At 41.4% G+C, this 19,819-nt stretch overlaps 1 protein-coding gene across 2 annotated transcripts in view; it reads left to right on the top strand.

Moving 5' to 3' along the window:
* Positions 1-19,819, top strand: part of DNAH9 (dynein axonemal heavy chain 9) — a 368,257-nt gene that overhangs the window by 219,619 nt on the left and 128,819 nt on the right. For both annotated transcript variants that reach the window (XM_053672723.1, XM_053672722.1), the window contains exons 44-45: positions 5,007-5,169; positions 7,578-7,701. In XM_053672723.1, the coding sequence (XP_053528698.1) occupies positions 5,007-5,169; positions 7,578-7,701 (287 nt within the window). The remainder of the gene's footprint in view (positions 1-5,006; positions 5,170-7,577; positions 7,702-19,819) is intronic.

Below are 19,819 nucleotides of genomic sequence, written 5' to 3'. Positions count from 1 at the left end.
ACCTTGGACAGTGTCTGGTGCAGTTGGTAGTCAGTGAATAATGGTTTTAAGGTGTCTGTTTACTAATGTTTAAGAGCTACCTGAGCCTGTGTCAGTCAATATGATTTCCAAAATGGGTGATCAGAGGGCTGATGCTGTTTTAGCAATGGAAAAACAACAGAAATAACTGTCTGGAGGGACAGTTCTGAAGAATAAAGTGTATTTGGATGGAATACTTAAAAGTATCAGTGTCCCATGACTTCATTCTCACACCACCCTTCCCTCCCCTCCCTGAGCCCCCTCAACCCAAATCTTTGCAGCTTCTACCAGCCAGAAAGAGCAGAAAACAGAACACTGAACCATACAGTGAGAGATACAGATAACCTAATAATTTTGGAAGATTCCATGACCTCTCATCACGGCACCCAGTGCCCAAGGTAGAGGGGTTTGGACTCACTGCAAGGACCCCAGGTGGGACTAGGCAGGACAGAAAGGATGCCCCAGTATGCATTTCCCAGGAATTCACAGGGCCGGCCAGGGCCTGAGGGGCCAGCCAAGGTGAGGGCCTACGTTTATAGGTACAATAAGTAAGGCCCATGCTCATATTGATGAGCGTATTATCAAAATATTATCTGGATATTCTCACCACATGGGTCCTTAACATTTTTTGTTTAATTCTCCTACACCTTTCCTAAGCTTTGCTCCTTTTGCCCTGTACTTATTAATGGAGCTCTGTGAAGTAGTTAGTTACAGGTACTGTGGACTATTATAGAGCCAGACCCAGATTTCTGTCCTGATTCTGTCACTTTTGGGCTGTGCCCCTTTATGAAAAACACTGAACTTTCTCAAGCCCAAGTCCCAATTTCCTCCTCTGCAAAATAAGGATAATAACAATACTATGTTGTAGGGTCATTGCTCTGTGTGAAGTGCAATTAAGAAGCAGTCCATAAATGTTTGTCTTTTCTCTTTGTGCTGTTGTTTTCTTGCCTTCACAGTACTGTTTGGTTTCCTTTGGCCTTCCTTCACAACCTCCACACATTCTTGTTCTGCTCTTTGTCAAAGCCTCATGCTGGATCTTTCCCCCTGCTTTTGGCATATTCTTAATCTGTCTTTTTTTCTCTTCATTCCCATATATTCTTTCTGCCTCTTCTTCTTTTCTCTTAGAAAAAAATTCAGATGTATTGCTCTTGCTCTCCTTCTTTTGTGTTTCTTCCCAGTTCTCGCATGCACGTTCACTCTTCAATGTGCCAGCTTCCTCCAGCTGTGCTACGGTGCAACTTCAGCTTTTGTTTGTGATCACCCAAAAATTCAGTAATGAATTAACTTAGACTGCCTTGCTTTTCTGGCCCAGCAGCCCTCTAGAATATTGATCTTCTTTTTAAATTTTGTAATTTAAATGCAGAGTCCTTTGCCCTAGTCAGAGGTTGTTAATGAATCCCCAGCTGGAGTCCAATGCTGACAGTTGCAGACTGAACCATTCTTCTTTGGAAATGTCACCAACTAATTTTCCGTTTAGATATTCAATCACATGGACCATGCTAAGCTGAGTCGAGGCCTTCTAGAATGGAGCTGGTGTTAGGCAGCCCGGGGCACCCAGTTGGACTTCTCCTCTTCATCCTCCATGCTTGCCTCTCTCCTCTAGTAATCCATTTCTGCCCCCTCCTTTTTTAATTAGAAAAGAGGACTTGTATATCTTAGTACCATGGTTTCTCCTTTTTTCATTGTAGTCAGACACCATCCAATACAGACAGAAAGCACATGATTCCTTGCCCCTGGCATCATGAATGATTGTGTATATCACCCCAGATGTGATGCTGAGTATAAGATACATATTGTCCTCTTAAGAGAACTGTATGGAACACTTCTAGTGTGCTAGGACTATACAGAACACATGATGTCATAGACACTCTTCCAATGTCTAGAAAGTGTGGCTTAATAAGGGAGCAAGAGAACAGTAAATCTGACACAAGACAGAGTACTAATATTATAATAAAAATTATAAAGTAAAATCATAAAAGAACTAAATGTAGATCAATTAATAACTCCTAATTATTTGGGGGAATAAATTTAACTACATAAGTTTAGTGACATACAGTTTAAGTAAGTCCAAAAACCTAAAAATTTTTGTACATCTGAAACATTAAAACTAAAAAATGTAAGTGCCCAAGTGGGGGGATATTTTGAAACATGCATAAAAGGGCCTTACAAATTTAGAAGAATACTTCAATTGAGAAGTGGTCAATGGACAAGAAAAGAAAATTTATAAAAGAAGAAATAATAATAAGAAAAATATTCAATTCTCTAGAGAACATTTGAACCAAATGTTAAAATGTTAATTGAACCAAAAATTAAAGCCATAGTTGTTTCAACCATTAAATAGGCAAAGATTAAAAAATAAGACCCAGCCCTGGCAGGTGTGGCTCAGTGGACTGAGCGCCAGCCTGTAAACCAAAAGGTCACTGGTTTGATTCCCAGTCATGGTGCATGCTTGGGTTGCAGGCCAGGTCCCCAGTAGCAAGTACACAAGAGGCAACCACACACTGATGTTTCTCTTCTTCTCTTTCTCTCTCCTTTCCCTTCTTGGTAAAAATAAAAATAAATTTAAAATCTTTTTAAAAAGTATTGCTTCTCTTAAAAAAAAAATAAGACCCAATGTCAACAAGGGTGGAGGCAAATCTCTCCAATATGCTGGAGGTGCGAGTTGTTGACTAACACTTCTTCTAGCATCCCCTTTCAAAAAATAAATGTGTCTCATAGGAGAGATGAGGCAATAAGGATCCACAGACATTAAGTTTATTGATGCTAATTCTATGACTAAGTCTTCAGTATATGCAAGAAATTTGCAGTAAGGAAATTCAAACCACTGAAGCTTAACATGAGCCCTTTAACCTCACACATGCATTTTGCTGATGCATCAAACTCCACCCCCAAAACTTTCCTCAAGCCCTCCTCCAAATTAGGGTTAGCTACACCCTAAGCTGCTCTACCTCTAATTACTATTATTTAATTTGAATATGGAATTTTTCATTATAATATCATTAACACAAGACAGGAACACAGAACAGAAGCCTGTGCAATGCAGTCTCAGATTTACCCCCTGCTCTCTGTGGTTGGACTTGACCTGAGTTCTTGTTTTGCACATTCTTCTGACCCCAAGGCCACCAACACTGCTGTCTCTTTCTCTTTATCTTACCCACTTCTCCACAGTGGCTTTGCTACTGTGATATGTATCCCCAAATTCACTGACTTAATACATTTTCATTCAACTAGCCTAATCTTACATATTCTCAGCCTCCAATATAATGGATTCACCCTTTGATCAATCCTACTTAAAAAGTGTATAAATTGGTACCAACATTCTGGGGGTCAGTTTTTCAAAATAACATAAAATTGCTTTACTGTTTGATTTGGCAGCTTTACTACCAGGAACTTATCCCATGGACATAGACATATAAATGGAAAGTATTCACATGGCATTATTTAAAACTGGACAATGTTAAAAACAAACTAAAAATCCAACAGTAGGCTATTGTAGACAAGGGAGTTATTCTATACAATGGAATCTTGTTCCACAATCAAAGCATGGTTTAGCAGATTACTCAGTGGCACAGGGAAGTAATCACAGTATATTGCTAAATGAAAAAATGATCTCAAAACTCTATGTTTGGTATAAATGTAAACACAACTTTGGAAATATATAGAATAAAAATACTGAAATAGAGAACAAGCTGACAGTGACCAGAGGGGAGAGGGAATTTCAGTGGAAAAGGGGAAGGATTTACAGGAACTAGTATAAAGAACACATGGACAAAAACTAAGCTGGGGGTGGAAATGGGAGGGAGGTGGGAAGGATTGGGAGGGTGAGCTGAGATGGGAGTAAAAGGCAGAAAACTGTACTTGAACAACAATTAAAATAAAATAAAAAGAAACTATATGGAATAAAAATATATTGAGGTTTCAGATGTAATAAATATATATACACATAATATACTTATAAACATATAGACACTAGGGAAAATTTCAGAAGAACATATAATTAATGTTAGTAGTGTATATGAAATATAGAAGTGTATATGAAATATAGAATTGTAGTTTTTCTGTTTTATGCATTTTTACAACAAATAGTTATTGTTTTTAAGATGATAAAAGAAAAGGGCATAGAAGTTATTCTTATAAGAATGTAGATACCTTACAGAGGTATGTACATAGTGCCGAAGGGAATTTTTTTAAAGGCTACTGGTGTGTCCTGGAGGGCATGCTGTGAACAGCTCAGTGGAAGAGTAGCATTTGAGGAGGGGTAGGAGGAGTGGGCTCCTCGGGGGTGAGGGGTGGTCTAAGCCCAGGGCCTGGGAACATCGCCCCACTGCTGGGGTGAGTATACTCACTGACAGTGGTAAATATAGCTGCAAAGGAAAAAGTCCAGAAGCCAGGGAAGTGGTTCCTTGTATAAGCATTTATAAACACTTATTACAAGGGCATCGACATCCAGGAAAAATAGAAGAGAGAGCTAAGAGCCACGGCAGAGCTCTCTGTCATTAGCTGGCTTTAATTTTACTGCTTCTCTCTTAAGAGAAACAAACTGTTCTATGCTTGTCCTCCAGACTTCCCCTGATTTTTTTCTAGCTGTACACTTTCTACCTTTCTCTTTTTCCTGCCCCCTTCCTCTTTCCTAAAAAAGCACAGGTAGATGAAGCAAAATGAAGTGGGGAGGTGTGGCAGAGTCAGGTGTGGCTGGGAGGGGCTGGAGGGGAAGGCTTGGTCCACTCCCCTGACCATCACATCCCTGCCCCCTGCGCTCTACTCCTGCCTGGCAGCCCTGAGCTGTTCCTCCACTGCTCTAGTTCACCAGTGGAGACTTCATTCCACTTGGTCAAGAAGGCAAGGCCATGTCTGGGGACAACTGAACTCAAGTTTTCCACACTGGGCCATGCTCAGCTTCCAAGAAGGGTCCGGGTTCTCACTCTTCGCACATGCTCCTCACAGGGGAGAGTGACTGGAGCCATGTGCCCCTGCCTCCTTCCCTGCAGCTGCCGCATCAATCGCATCCTGGAGGCCCCTCGGGGAAATGCACTGCTGGTGGGCGTTGGGGGCAGTGGCAAGCAGAGTCTGACCAGGCTGGCGGCCTTCATCAGCTCCATGGATGTGTTCCAGATCACGCTGCGGAAAGGCTACCAGATTTCAGACTTCAAGGTGAGAAGGCCCGGCAGCTGCCAGGAGGATACTCAGCCTTCCTCCTGCTACTCACAGCTCCCTCTCATCAGCCCTTCACTTCCCTCGCCCAGAACCTCCACTTAATTGCCTGCCCATTTTCTTCTTAGACTCTGGGCTGATGACTGAGGCGCTTCTTCCTCATCAGTCTCAGCCTGAGGACACTGGCTTTCCCACAGCTGGGGTGTGAGGCCTCAGGGCTTTTGTCTGACCTGTGCAGCTTCAGCTCCTGCCCCAATCTGGAGCACATCTGTTGGGAGCACACCAAAGGCTTCAGCTGGTCTATCCTACTACAGAGTATCCTCCAGCTAGAAATCTCCAGCACAAAACTCCGAAAAGCACTTTTGACACATTCAGTCAGTCACAACACCTCCTCCATGCACTGCACAAAACTTTTTTAATGTTTCAGTTGTGTTTTTACCTTTCTTGAAATGATAAAGCATAATATGCTGAAAATGTTGCATATTTCTTGCATCTTCAGTATTAAAATGGCTACACAAAAAAATTCACAATTTTGATGTTTTTTAATGCACACTGATATGACAACTGTCACAATACAATCTAACAAAATTATTTTGGATGAACTTAAAGACAACTAAGCACCACTAAAGCCATCTTATGGGAAAAAAACAAACAAACTTTTTGGCCAACCTAATATATCAAATTCAGCACTCAACTCTCCAGCAGCTCTAGTAGACTTAGAAGGAACTCTAACAGTCTGTCCAAGTTTTATAAGAAATTTATTTTGAAAGATGTATTAGGTAACCCTCAGCTGCTGGGACCTTTAGTGACATTTCCTGGTTTCAGACATCAGGCACTTTAGGAGCCACAATGTACATGCTGGAAAGTGAAGAAAAGCTGTATATAAAGATTTCAAAGGTCACTTCATCCAGCCCCCCCCCTTTATTTCTGGCCACAATAGAGGCACAGTAGGGAGTCATGATGGGGTTTCCAGCAGGATGCTGCTCTCACTGACCCTGGGAGAATTCTAGCCAGCCCTGAGCCAGACCTACCCACCTTCACAGTCTCCAACCTAATGATGCTCACTGCAGCTGTGAAACAAAGCTGAGCCTCCCAGTGACTGGCTGAATCTAAGGTCTTTCACTCACCAGGGTCACATCAGGTCAATCTTTACTGCTTCCAAAAAAGAGGAGACAGCATAGTGCCTATGAGAACTATGCATTTATAGGATAACCTAAGACTGTGGTTCTCACCCTTGGCTATATACAGAAATACCCTTCAAATAATGCTGATGCCAGCATCCCACCCTCCAGAAATTCTGACTTAACTAGTCTGGGGAGTTGCCTGGGCACCAGGAATTTTCAAAGCATCACCCAGAGTATGCCAATGAAAGCCGAGAAACATTCATTGTCTTTGGTAATTCTGCAAATACATAAGGTTGAGAACCATTGATCTAAAAGGAAGTGTATTAACTTTAAAGGGGAATTTATTTGAACATGAAGGAAGGACTTCTCTACGGAAATGTATGAGGCTATTAGAGAAGGAGCTTAGAGTTGTGCAAGAGGCAGAAGACCAAGGTTAGGGAGTAATGGCTGAGATTTGTGAGAGAGATCAGCAAAGGAACTGAGACTGACTAAGCTGGAAAACTTCAGGGCTCAGCATCCTAGCCCCACACTCTATCTACCTGCAGTTTTGAATGGATGTAATTTGCTACCAGGTGAGTATGTGTGTGTGTGTCCCGATACGTTTTTTTCTAACACAAGTCCTTGGCTGAAGCTAGTCATAAGAAAACAAAATGTTGCTAGAATACAATATATTCATCCCCAGGCAAGTTCCCCAGGTACATGACTCTTCTCTCAAGACCAAGAGTAATCCCTTGCTTCCGGGACAGTTTACTTACTTGCATGATAAGTCTTCTCTGTTCTTTGGAAAGCTCTTACCTCTGTACAAAGCAGGCACTCTAGAAGATAATACAAAAGCCACAAAACTAGCCCTGGATGGTGTAGCTCAGTGGATTGAGTGTGGGCTGTGAACCAAGGTTTTGCTGGTTCAATTCTGTCATGGCATATGCCTGGGTTGCAGGCCAAGTCCCCACTTGGGGGCACATAAGAGGCAACCATACACTGATATTTCTCTCCTTCCCTTCTTCTCTCTCTAAATAAAAATAAAATTTACATTGTTTTTTTAAAAAGCCACAAAACTAAAGATCACCACTGCTTAATTTTACTTGCCCTTCACGATTGGGATCAAGGCCTGGGGATGAGCATATTTTCCAGACTGTCAGTACAACATAAAGCTCATCTCTTATTGCCATTTTGCTTTATTTCCCATGAAAGAAGACAAAGAAGTTACCCCATTCCTAAAGAGTAAACAGGGATCTCCTGCAAGAAATCCTTCTCAGATCTTCCTGATAGTGATTGTTTTTGCAGATGGACCTGGCCAGCCTGTGCCTGAAAGCCGGGGTAAAGAATCTCAATATGGTGTTTCTCATGACTGATGCCCAAGTGGCTCATGAGAAGTTCCTTGTGCTCATCAATGATCTCTTGGCATCTGGTAAGAGATTCTTTGCATTTGCATGTCTAATACATTTCCCCCTGGAGTTGGAGTCATTTGGTCCAAGGTCAGAAGAGCTGGGTTATAGATATGAGGGGAAAAACTGATACAGTGGAGAACGGCTTCATCAAGGTTGGTCTAGGGTTGGTGCTGGACCAGCTGTTATGGCTCTTTCATTTACCTTTTACTGCAAAACAGACAATAATTTGGAGATATCTTAGTGGGACTGCACCTGATCATCGGGAGATGAGCAGGTTAAAGGCCTGCTATTTGCTCCCCAAATCCAAGACAGAGAGAAACTAGAATTCAAGTAGGTTAGACATAAGTGGGAAGATACTCACACAGAGAACATGCACATAAAACACTTAGACAATAAAGTACGATTTGGTTGTCAGTTTAATCAGTCAAGGATTTGGGCCTTTTGGAAGCAAAGTGCAAGCAAGAACAGTATCTCTTCATGGTTTTTCTTGTTTTTCAATGAACTCGACAGGGGATGGCAACTGTTCTATGACACAATCAATGAAAGCTAGGACTTCAGCCAAAGTTCAGATCTTGACTCTTTGCTGTTCTTATTTATCCTTATTTATTTAGGAATTCAGGACTTATGACTATCATTCTAGAAAAATATATAGAAGAAAATTCATTCAATATATAAAAATATATATACCCAGACCTGGCTGGTATGGCTCAGTGGATTGAGTGCTAGCCTGTGAACCAAAGGGTAGTTGGTTTGATTCTTAATCAGGGCACATGCCTGGGCTGTGGAACAGGTCCCCATTATAGGAAGTGCAAGAGGCAACCACACATTGATGTTTCTCTCCCTCTCTTTCTCCCTTCATTCCCCTCTGTCTAAAAACAAATAAAGTCTTAAATATATACATATATACAAAGAAGACAATATAATACATAAATTATGCATTTTCAGAAATGCAAGGTATGTATATATTTTTAGTGACACTAACTTTTTATTTTTTAATTTATATTAATTAAAAGAAGAATAGAGCTTTTCTGGCTCTTAATCCAGAGTCAACATCTGCAAAACCACCTCTTCTTCTGGATTAAGAATATTTCTCTCTGTTACCGCATCTCTTTAATGGAATACTCTTTAGTTTATAAAGCCCAAGGACCATGATCACAATATACTTTCCTAAGTCTGTCTTCTGTCATGTGTTCAGGACAGCTCCTGCCATGCAGTCCCTGGGAACCTGACTGCTTCAGAACTGTTGTCTGCTTCAGAGCTTATGCCCTTGTACCTCAGGCCACTTCACTATTACATCCATGAAGAGCAAGGGGTCCCTGGCCCACATCACTCAGTAGCAGGCTCTGTGAGCACTGTGTGGCTTGTTCTGATACAGACCACAGCTCTGTGGTATGCTGGCTGTGAATGTCACACCGATCCCACACTCTGGTACCTTTTCCAACCTGCCCTGATTAAGTCAGTTTAGATCCAGGAGTTTGCCCACTAACTGTTACAACTTTTCTCCTCCAGTCCAATCCATTTTTCCTTTACTAAATACTATCTTTTTTAACATACCACTACCTCTACACCCATATATCACCTACAACAGTGCCTCACCTTTTATTATTTCATTAAATAATGAGAGAAGGCTCCAATTATCCTCCTTCCCTCAAGCTTTGCCCTAAAGTCTAATTTCTAAAATAATCCAAAAGGGTAGAGTTGTGCTTCCAAAGACTTACAGCTTTGGAGATGCCAGGCATGTTGCCAGCCTCACTCCACATCTCAATTGGCTTCAACCCAGCCAGGTCACCTTGTCCTAAAATAACATCTGAGACACAGAAGATGTTATACTTTTACCAAATTAAATTTAACTCCTCACTTAAATATTTTTAATTTTGTATGTAGGAAAAAACTTTTTTTCCAGATCAAATGAATTTCTGAAACCCCACCCAGTGAAAACAATGAGTTCAGACTGCTTCAAAGTCATGGAGTTTCAAGCTCATATTTTTTTAAGGCTTCCACATAGAAAAACAAAACTTATAAACACATGAAAATGGAGATAAAATGAAAAGTAACACTTTTCTAATCTCTCTTTCTTCTGAACTACTTTGACAAGGGGAGTATAGACCATATCTTTGTTCTAATTTTCCCTGTCAGATGAATAATTTCTGTCTAAAGATTAACTGACTGCCAATCCAAGCAGAGCTATAGATATTCTTCAGAACCTCCCCATCCCATTAGTTTGTTGGTGTCATGGTCTTATGCAATCATTTTATTCTTGTATAACACAGCAGAGACTAGGAAACTACACATTGGGCTACCTTGCCATTAACTCATCCCTCTCTAGTTATCTACAAGTCCTGTTATGCTGAAGATAAAGCTACAGGGAGTGAACTCCACTGATTCAACTCTCCTCCAAGAACATTTTCCTCAGTGACCCAATGATCTCACATTGTAGGCTCACTGGCTTCCTCCCATACTTCTTCAGATCACTGTTTCATCTGTTGACTTCCTAGCACCATCTCCAGAATCAAATACTGATGGTAATTCATCTGATTAATCCCACTTCTGACACCAACCAAACATTTCAGAACCCATCATGTCGGTTGCATCTCAGGTGAGTTACAGATAGACAGGAAGAAATCCTACAAAGTCATTAAACTTCTAGTTTAATTAGGAAAGGATACATAGTTGAGTATGAAGCAGGGTGACCAACCAGATCTGAGCAAATGAAGCATATCTTTGATCACTTCCCTTGGCTTACCAGAGTCCTTAATGGGGTCCATGCAGCTTCTGCTGAGACTAAGGATGAAATGTTCACCCTTGCTGAATCTGAAACATTTAATTCTTGCTCTGTCCTTATTATCCTATATAATAATCCCTGCAGAGTGTACTCTAGCCATCAAACCCAGGCATTTAAAAAATTCTTACAAAATTTGTTGTCTCTTGTTTCTTGAATCAAACTCAGCACCAGAAAGGCTCCTTTCTAATCTAGAGGGGGGAAATAGAATTATTTCCTGGCTTTCTGGGGCAGCACCTACACCTCCAGCTTTTCAGCATTTCTGGAAGCCCACTGTACTACAGTCCCAGCTAAGAAGATTAAGTCTGCTCTAGGTGTGGTATCTTTTCCTCTGCTAATTCTGCCAGATTTCATATTTCATTTCAGTTTGGGATTTTATGTTGGGACTTTCCTTTTGCTTTTCAAAATGCATAATTGTTCACTCCAAAATTAAGGTTTCTTTTCCCTGGCCCAATTAGACCACTTTCTATCTATTCATATATTCAAAACTGTTTACTAAGCTCCCATGGTCCAGTCAGGATAAATAAGTATCATCAGCCTCTTTGCAGTCTATTGGATTAGTTCATATCCAGTTGTGTCTCTTCTCTTATAAAGTCATATGTCTCTTTATCTCTGAACTAAACTGTTTTTAATATTTGGGCCAAATCTCCTTTTGGTATATAGAACATGAAAAGATCACCTCATCTTGAAGGTGCTTAAGATTAGATCCAAGATTGACAGGTTAGTAGTCCGCACACATCCCATGAAAATGTGGACTATGGAAGTACTTGTAACAGATGTGGGCAGATTGGATTGTTCTTCTCCCATGTGTACCTAGAAACTGGATTTCCTGATGGGCCATCTATGCTTTACATAAGCTAAATTCTGACCTGACCCAATGTCCCTAAAAGGAAAAAATACAAAGCATGGGGCAAAAGAGAAGCTGTCAAGCATGCAGCAGACCTCGGATACATGACTGTAGTCTCACTGGATCTGTTCACTAGAGTCATCCTCACACCACAGACAGTGAAAATTTACACCAGCACTTTCTTGGGTTTCCAGCTGCCAAACAGAAAATACTGAAGGGGTAATGCAAAAAAGATGCTTGAATGACCAGCCTTTTCTTTTCTTCATGTGATACTAAATTCTCATCCAAGTTATCTGAGACTATGTCTCTGTGCATTCTACTACATTGCTAACCTCTCCATCACCACCTACATCTGAGAGCAAATAAAATGCCACCAGTTTTACCCCTTTGCCATTTCTGAGTCCATATCTTTTCTATCATGGCTACCACTGATTACTTCATCTTTTGCTTCAACAAATGCTGGTACTTCTTAATTCATCTCCCTAACATCTATTTCCTCCAATTTATTCTCCTCACTACTTCCACAAGTGTCTATCTAAACTATAATTTGTTCATTAGTTGCTCTAAATGCAGGATAAAATTCTTTTGTACAGAAAAACAACTGCCTTTGACCTCTTTCTTCTGCCCTCACTAGCCTGACCTCCCCTATTTTGATGTAATAGCTTCTCACTTCTTGGGGTGTTATACTGGCTGTTCCCTGACATCCTTCCTTACTCGCAGGGCCTCCTCCTTCTTTGTCTGGATCAACTTCTTCCCATATTACAAGATAGATCTTGGGTGTTATCTCTGTAGGGAATCGTCACTGATCCACTGTCCCCCCAAAAACTGGGAAACCTCCCTCCATGTTTCTATAGCACTCAGGGGTTGCACACACCACCATTGTATGAAAACAGCATCATAAATTTATAACATACAGAGACCATATTGTCTGCTGTTGGTTAAATTTTTGTTATTAAATAATCCAGAGATATAAAATATGAAGATTAAATAACTACCATCGAGTTCAGGAAATTAAACAAGACTGATATAATTAAAACCCTCTGTAGAGACCATGTTGTTTTCATCATTTATGCTGTCAGCAGTCAGTGCATCTCCTGGCCCGTAATTAGTGCTCAGGAGGTGTTTGTTGAACCAGGGTGCACAGAGCATGAGAATGATGTGCTGTCTTACTATTAGGTATTGCTATTGGACCTGTGCTTTGAGAAGGTTTCCAGTCATTTGTAGAAAGGGGTACTAAGTCACTATACTCCCTTGCTTTTTCTCCCTTGAGATCAGGGAAATGTCTCTGAAAAATGTTAGGCCTAGAGGGAGTCAAAACCTTTAAGCCAGTGTGAACCTGATTCATAGATAACCTGACTTGTCTGTACCTTTGCCTTTTTTATCGCCAAGCTCCAATTAACTGAACCATTTTACACTCTCAGGATCTGCTCCCCCAAAGTAGTTGTAGCCTCTGAAAGCCCCAGACTAACACCGAGAATATGATGATTACTCTGACTTACCACATGGAGTCTGCAAGCATTTGGAAGCAGAAATAGGGCTTCCCAACTTCAGGTCTCAGGAGGAAACATTTCCAATATTTATTTATTTTTTTAAATATATTTTATTAATTATGCTATTACAGTGGTCCCATTTTCCCCCTTCACTCCTCTCTGCCCTGCACACCCCCTCCCACCCACATTCACCCCCTTTAGTTCATGTCCATGTGTCTTAAGTTCTTTAGCTTCTACATTTCCCACACTACTCTTACCCTCTCGCTATTTTCTGCCTACCATCTATGCTATGCTATTCTCTGTACCTTTTCCCCCTCTCTTTTACTCCCACTTCACTGTTGCTAATCCTCCATGTGATCTCCATTTCTATTTTTCTGTTCCTGTTCTATTGTTTGCTTAGTTTTTTTTAGGTGTGTTTGTTAATAATTGTGAGTTTGCTGTGATTTTACTGTTCATGTTTTTTATTTTATTTTTCTTAAATAAGTTCCTTTAACATTGCATATAATAAGGGCTTGGTGTTGATGAACTCCTTTAACTTGACCTTATCTGAGAAGCACTTTATCTGTCCTTCCATTCTAAATGAAAGCTATGCTGGATAGAGCAATCTTGGATGGAGGTCCTTGCCTTTCATGACTTGGAATACTTCTTTCCAGCCCCTTCTTGCCTGTAAGGTCTCTTTTGAGAAATCAGCTGACAGTCTGATGGGAACTTCTTTGTAGGTAACTATCTCCTTTTCTCTTGCTGCTTCTAGGATTCTCTTCATTTTAATCTTGGCTAATATAATTATGATGTGCCTTGGTGTATTCCTCTTTGGGTCCACCTTCTTTGGGACTCTCTGAGCTTCCTGGACTTCCTGAAAGTCTATTTCCTTTGCCAGATTGGGGAAGTTCTCCTTCATTATTTGTTCAAATAACTTTTCCTCTTGATGCTCTTTCTCTTCTCCTTCTGATACCCCTATAATTTGGATGTTGGAATGTTTAAAGATGTCCTGGAGGTTCTTAAGCCTCTCCTCATTTTTTTGAAATCTTGTTTCTTCATTCTTTTCTGGTTGGATGTTTCTTTCTTCCTTCTGGGCCACTCCATTTATTTGAGTCCCAGTTTCCTTCCCATCACTATTGTTTCCCTGTGCATTTTCCTTCATTTCATTTAGTGTAGCCTTCATTTTTTAATCTAATTTGTGACCAAATTCAACCAATTCTGTGAACATCCTGATTACCAGTGTTTTGAACTGTGCATCTGATAAGTTAGCCGTCTGTTTGTCACTTAGCTGTATTTTTTCTGGAGCTTTGATCTGTTCTTTTGTTTGGGCCATTTATTTTGTCTTGACATGCCTTGTTATACAGTGAGGGGCAGAGCCTTAGATGTTCACCAGGGTGGGGTAACTCATGTCACTGTGTTGTGTGGTGAAGGGGTCCAAGAGGGAACAATGGTGCTTGCTCTGCTATCCACCGGATTTCAGTCACTTCCCCCATTCCCACGAACAAATCAGGCTCTTCTGGTGCTGATTCCCAGGTGGGTTGGCCTGTGTATGTTCTAGGACCCTGCGGGTCTCTCCAACAATCTCTCCTGTTAAGCTGGAGCCTCTCCTGCTGCCTCAACCCCCACAGGTGTTTGCAATCAGTGGTTTGAGGTTTTATTTCCCCACGCTGGGGCCCTGGGTTGCATAGTCCATCCCACTCCCCAGCTGTTTCTCCCAGTTTGTCTGCACAGGGATGTGGCACTGCCCTGTCTGCAATCCACCTCCTCTCTGGTTCTGCCCACTGCTGTCTTGCCAGCCAGCTGCAGCCTTGCGCGCACTGCTCCACAATCCACGGCCTCATTGAGTCCGCCAGCTGCCTGGAGTCCTCTCCACCCTGGCTGCCTGTCTCCGCCCCTCCTACTGGTCTGGATGAGTGTGTCTTTAACTCCTTGGTTGTCAACTTCCATACAGTTCGACTTTCTGTCAGTCCTGGTTGTTTTTTGTTTTTAAATCGTTGCTGTCCTTCTGGTTGTGCGAAGAGGCACATTGTGTCTGCCTACACCTCCATCCTTGCTGGAAGTCATTTCCAATATTTAAATAGTCTCTGCCTGTGTCACCACAAAATCCTCTTCAGATTCTCGCTTCCAGCATGACTGCCTACATCACAGAATAAGTGACAGGAATATTATCAGGAGACATTGGGGAACAAATCTGAAAATACAAACTTGGCTCCCAATCCAGAGGTGTTTATCTCCAGATATTCCATCTGGCAGTCTTCATAAGGGTTCTTGGGATCCTGTACCAAACACCACCATTGTAAGAATGCAGAAAAAATTTCTAAATGGCCCGGAGGCTTCAACATCTCAGCACTGAGGGCTTCACATAGACCAGGTTAAGCAAACTTTTCCTGTAAAGGAGTGGAATGTAAATACTCTCAGCTTTGCAGACCAAACAATTTGTGCCATAATTACTTAACTCTGTAGCGAGAAACTAGCCAGATAATCCTTAAATGAATGAAGGTGGCTGTGGCCAATTAAATTATTTATGGACAATAAAATTTAAACTCTGTAATTTTCACATGCCATTGAATAGTATTTTTTCCCAACCATTAAAAATGGCAAAAACCATGCTTAGCTTGCAGGTTATACAAAAAGAGCAAGGCCAGATTGTCCTGTAGACTGTAGTTTTGCTTCCTCAACATCCATGATCTGATTCATAAAACACCAGAAAGACATAAAACCTACATATTTTAAATAAGAGGAAGGTGCAGAATGCAGACATATTATTACAGATGATAAGACCAAAGGGGGTCCAATTTCTCACTGGAGGGCTCAGAGATATTAACAGATAAGGAAATGCAAGTTATAAGAGAGGTGAAGGAAAAAAGAATACTGGTATAGACCAGCTCCTTAAGCTGGATGAGGCTGTCTCATGCCAGTTCTGTAGCAGGGTTTCTCTTTTTAAGGTTCCTTGCCCTAGCTGGTGTGGCTCAGTGGATTGAGCACCAGCCTGTGAACCAAAGGGTCACTGGTTCAATTCCCATCAGGGCACATGCCTGGGTTGCAGGCCAGGTCCCTAGTAGGGGCATGTAAGAGGCAACCATACATTAACGTTTCTCTCCCTCTCTTTCTCCCTCCCTTCCTCTCTGTCTAAATATAAATAAATAAAATCTTTGAAAACAAAAATGTTGCCTGGAACTTTCTGAATCCCAACACATGCTAAATATTATTTCCTTTCCTTAGCAGTTCTCTCTGACCTCTGTTTAGCAAATGAGTGTGACAAGGGTTATTCTATTAATATTTATTTTGACAAGTTATAGCACAGGTTGTTTTCTATTCATGCTATGAAATATTTTAATGAGTGGAAATTAAATCAAGTTCACCCAAGGAAAAAAAGTAAATGATTATTTCCGTGATAATCTTTTTTTTTAAATTTAGACCTTAATTTTAAGTGATTAAGTTTAGTTAGTATAAAGCTCATAGTAAATGCCTGGCTACACTGGTGTTGTCAAAGTATGTAGGCCAGATGTTGGAAAGTAAGCATGAGTTCCTTCCACATAGAGTTCAAGGGCGTGCAGCAGCCTCAGTGATGAATAGAATCATCATTCCTAATCACTTGGATACTGATCATTTGCCAAACCACCCAACTTAGAGGACCTCCCTCAAGTCCTCATATAAGGAAGCAGCATGGAGGACTTCCGCCAAGATGGAGGCGTAGGTGGAAGCACTGTGCCTCCTCCCACAACCAAATTTAAAAACAACAAAGTTTTAGCAACAAAAATACAGCCAAAAACACAGAAAATTGAACTTCACAGAAGTCTGACAACAACGAACCCTTCAGCCAAACTGGTAAGAGGGGCAGAGCCAGCAGCTGAGCGGGGTTGGGCAGGAAAGATCCACCGGACCAACCCGAGCATGCAACCCAGGTGCGCGGGCTGCTGTAGGTAGATCCCAGGTGTGGAAAAGTGGGCAGACCCACTGAGGACACAAGGCGGTGGACTCACTGAAGGCTGACGATAGTCACACATATGCACGCAGATAAACCAGTGAAGGAGGGAGCGGTGAGACCGACCGTGCAGGCCCCAGTGACAGGAAGCGTCAGAGGGGACCGCCATTGTCCCTCTCTGACCCGCCCCCACATACAGCATCACAAACCAGTGACCTGGGTGGCCCCGCCCTGGTGAACAACTGAGGCTCCGCTCCTCATATCTGATAGGCACAAACAAATAAAAACTTGGCTCAAGAACAACTCAGAGCCCCAGAGCCAAAAAATCTAAGTGACCAAGAAATAGCCAAACTTTCAGATGCACAGTTCAAAACACTGGTGATCAGGATGCTCACAGAACTGGTTGATTTTAGTCACAAATTAGAGGAACATATGAAGGCTAAATTAATTGAAATGAATGGAAATGCACAGGAAACCAATAGTAATGGAAAGGAAACTGGGACTCAAAGCAAGGGAGTGGACCAGAAAGAGGAAAAAAAATGACCAAACAGAAAAAGATGTAGAAACAAGAATTCAAAAAAATGAGGAGAGGCTTAGGAACCTCCAGGACATCTTTAAATGTTCCAACATCCGAATTATAGGGGTGCCAGAAGGGGTAGAGGAACAGCCATGAGTGGAAAACTTATTTGAATAAATAATAAAAGAGAATTTCCCTAATCTGGCAAAGGAAATAGACTTCCAGGAAATCCAGGAAGCTCAGAGAGTCCCAAAGAAGTTGGACCCAAGAAGGAACACACCAAGGCACATCCTAATTACATTAGCCGACATTAAAATGAAGGAGAGAATCCTAGAATCAGCAAGAGATAAGGGGACAGTCACCTACAAAGGAATTCCCATCAGATTGTCAGCTGATTTCTCAAAAGAGACCTTACAGGCAAGAAGGGGCTGGAATCCAAAGACCTACATCCAAGATTGATCTATCCAGCAAAGCTTTCATTTAGAATGGAAGGACAGATAAAGTGCTTCTCAGATAAGATCAAATTCAAGGAGTTCATCATCACCAAGCCCTTATTATATGAAATGTTAAGGGGACTTACCTAAGAAAAAGAAGATAAAAAAGATGAACAGTGAAAGGACAGCAAACTCACAGTTATTAACGACCACACCTAAAACAAAAGCAAACTAAGAGGATAGCTAGATCAGGAGCAGAACCATAGAAATGAACATCACATGGAGGGTTAGCAGCAGGGGAGTGGGAGGAGGAGAAGGGGGGAGAAGGTACAGAGAATAAATAGCATAGACGGTAGGTAGAAAATAGATAGGGGGAGGGCAAGAATAGTAGGGGAGATATAGAATCTAAAGAACTTGAAACACATGGTCATAAACTAAAGGGGGGAATGGTGGGGGAGGGGTGTGCAGGGTGGAGGGGAATGAAGGGGGGAATAGAACAACTGTAATGGCATAATCAATAAAATATATTTTTTAAAAAAGGAAGCAGCATAGGTAGCATGGCCCCAGAGGCTTCTGCTGTCCCTAATATCTCTGTGAGGCTAACATTTCTGTATTGGTTGTGGAGGAAGGAGGAAATATGTGAACATGAGAACTGTAAAGAGAAGCTTGTATGTGGTTCTAGGTCCACCTGAAGCCTTGTGCTGGAAACGTGAAAGGGCTTTTCTAATGCTCACAGAATAATTCATAGCAAACCCCATTCACCTTCCCAGCACAGCCAGGTTTCTCAGACCGCAGTGCTAGCACTCACACCTCCCTCAAGTTCATCTGCTCTAGAGCACTTATGCCATTTAGGATCAGCCATGAAGTATCTTTGTACCTCCCAGTCTGTGTCCATTTCTTCAGTTTTCACCTCTCCTCCCACATTACCATTCCTCCTTTCTGAGGCCAACTCTTCCTCCTGAGCTAGGAGACCAACCCCTGGATTCTAATTCAGAAATGTGTTGTGTTCTATCTTGTCTTTCAATTCCTGACTCTCCCTCACAGTTTTCACGTTCTCACCACCCACATTTATTTATGTTTTTCTATATTTCTTAACAAAATTATTTGAATATATACAAAGTAATAAATCAATCACCCATGCAATTTTTGAAAATGTTTCAAAGAAGAAACTTCTGGTATGCGTGTACAAGAGTTCCTTTACAATAAGTGCCCAAAACTTAGATTACTAAATTGTCTGGTTTGTGCATTTCAACTTGACTATGAAGTGCCAAGTTGCTATCCAGAGTAGTTGTACAAATTTACTCTCTGACCAATACCACCTGTTCTTCCTAACCTCCCTAATATTTCATTTATCTAACATTAATTTTTGCCAATTGGTGTGAAGTGAAATATTATTATTATCCTTTCCCTTATTATTTGTTACCTTGGAGCTTCTTCTCAAGTGTTTATTGGCCATCCTCTGATGTGGACTCCCACCAGTAGTGTCTGTGGAATTGTGGATGCAACAAACAAATTCACATGGATTACAGAAGTCCTGTGGAGAAAAAGGGATGGCATGGCCATTCTCTGAGTGAGAGAGAGCACCCCAACCCCTGCCTGGATAGGCTTTTATTGTTTTTCTGGGAGGACTACATCAAGGAAGGTCCTCATTCATTATGCACAGGTTTGCTTTAGGTGATTACGTTTTACAGATAACAAAGAAAAAGATGTTGCAAATTCAAGGGGAAAAGTGGTTGAACTGCTTCCCCTCTGTCCTTGGGAGGTTTAGCACAGACTTTAGGAAGTTACTTCAAGGATATGCATTAAATGTTTTCTGCCTTAACTCAGGGTGAGGGAGTTTTAGCAAAAGCAAGCCTCAAAGCAGCCTAGGTACAATGCAGGCCTGGTTCCCCATGGGAAAGCAGATCTGTGGTCCTGGCTCCTGTGTGCCACTTTGCACCTGTCAGTTTTCCAAACCAGAGCTGAGCTACACTCGTCACTGCTATGCAGACGGTTCCTTATATTCCTCCTCTATGAGTTGCCTTCTTCAATATTTTTTCTTTAGCTCTTGGGTTCTTTATTTTTTTTCTTATGGATTTGTAAGTATTCTTTATATATTCTGGATACTGACACTTTGTTCATTATACAGGTTGTAAATAACTTTTTGAAGTTCATATCTGACTTCTGT

The sequence above is a fragment of the Artibeus jamaicensis genome, unplaced genomic scaffold (assembly GCF_021234435.1).
Source record: "Artibeus jamaicensis isolate MK-2021 breed Jamaican fruit bat unplaced genomic scaffold, CSHL_Jam_final contig_781, whole genome shotgun sequence".
Taxonomy (NCBI): Eukaryota; Metazoa; Chordata; class Mammalia; order Chiroptera; family Phyllostomidae; genus Artibeus; species Artibeus jamaicensis.
The sequence above is the reverse complement of the archived record's forward strand: the minus strand, read 5'-3'. Positions and strand labels throughout refer to the sequence as shown.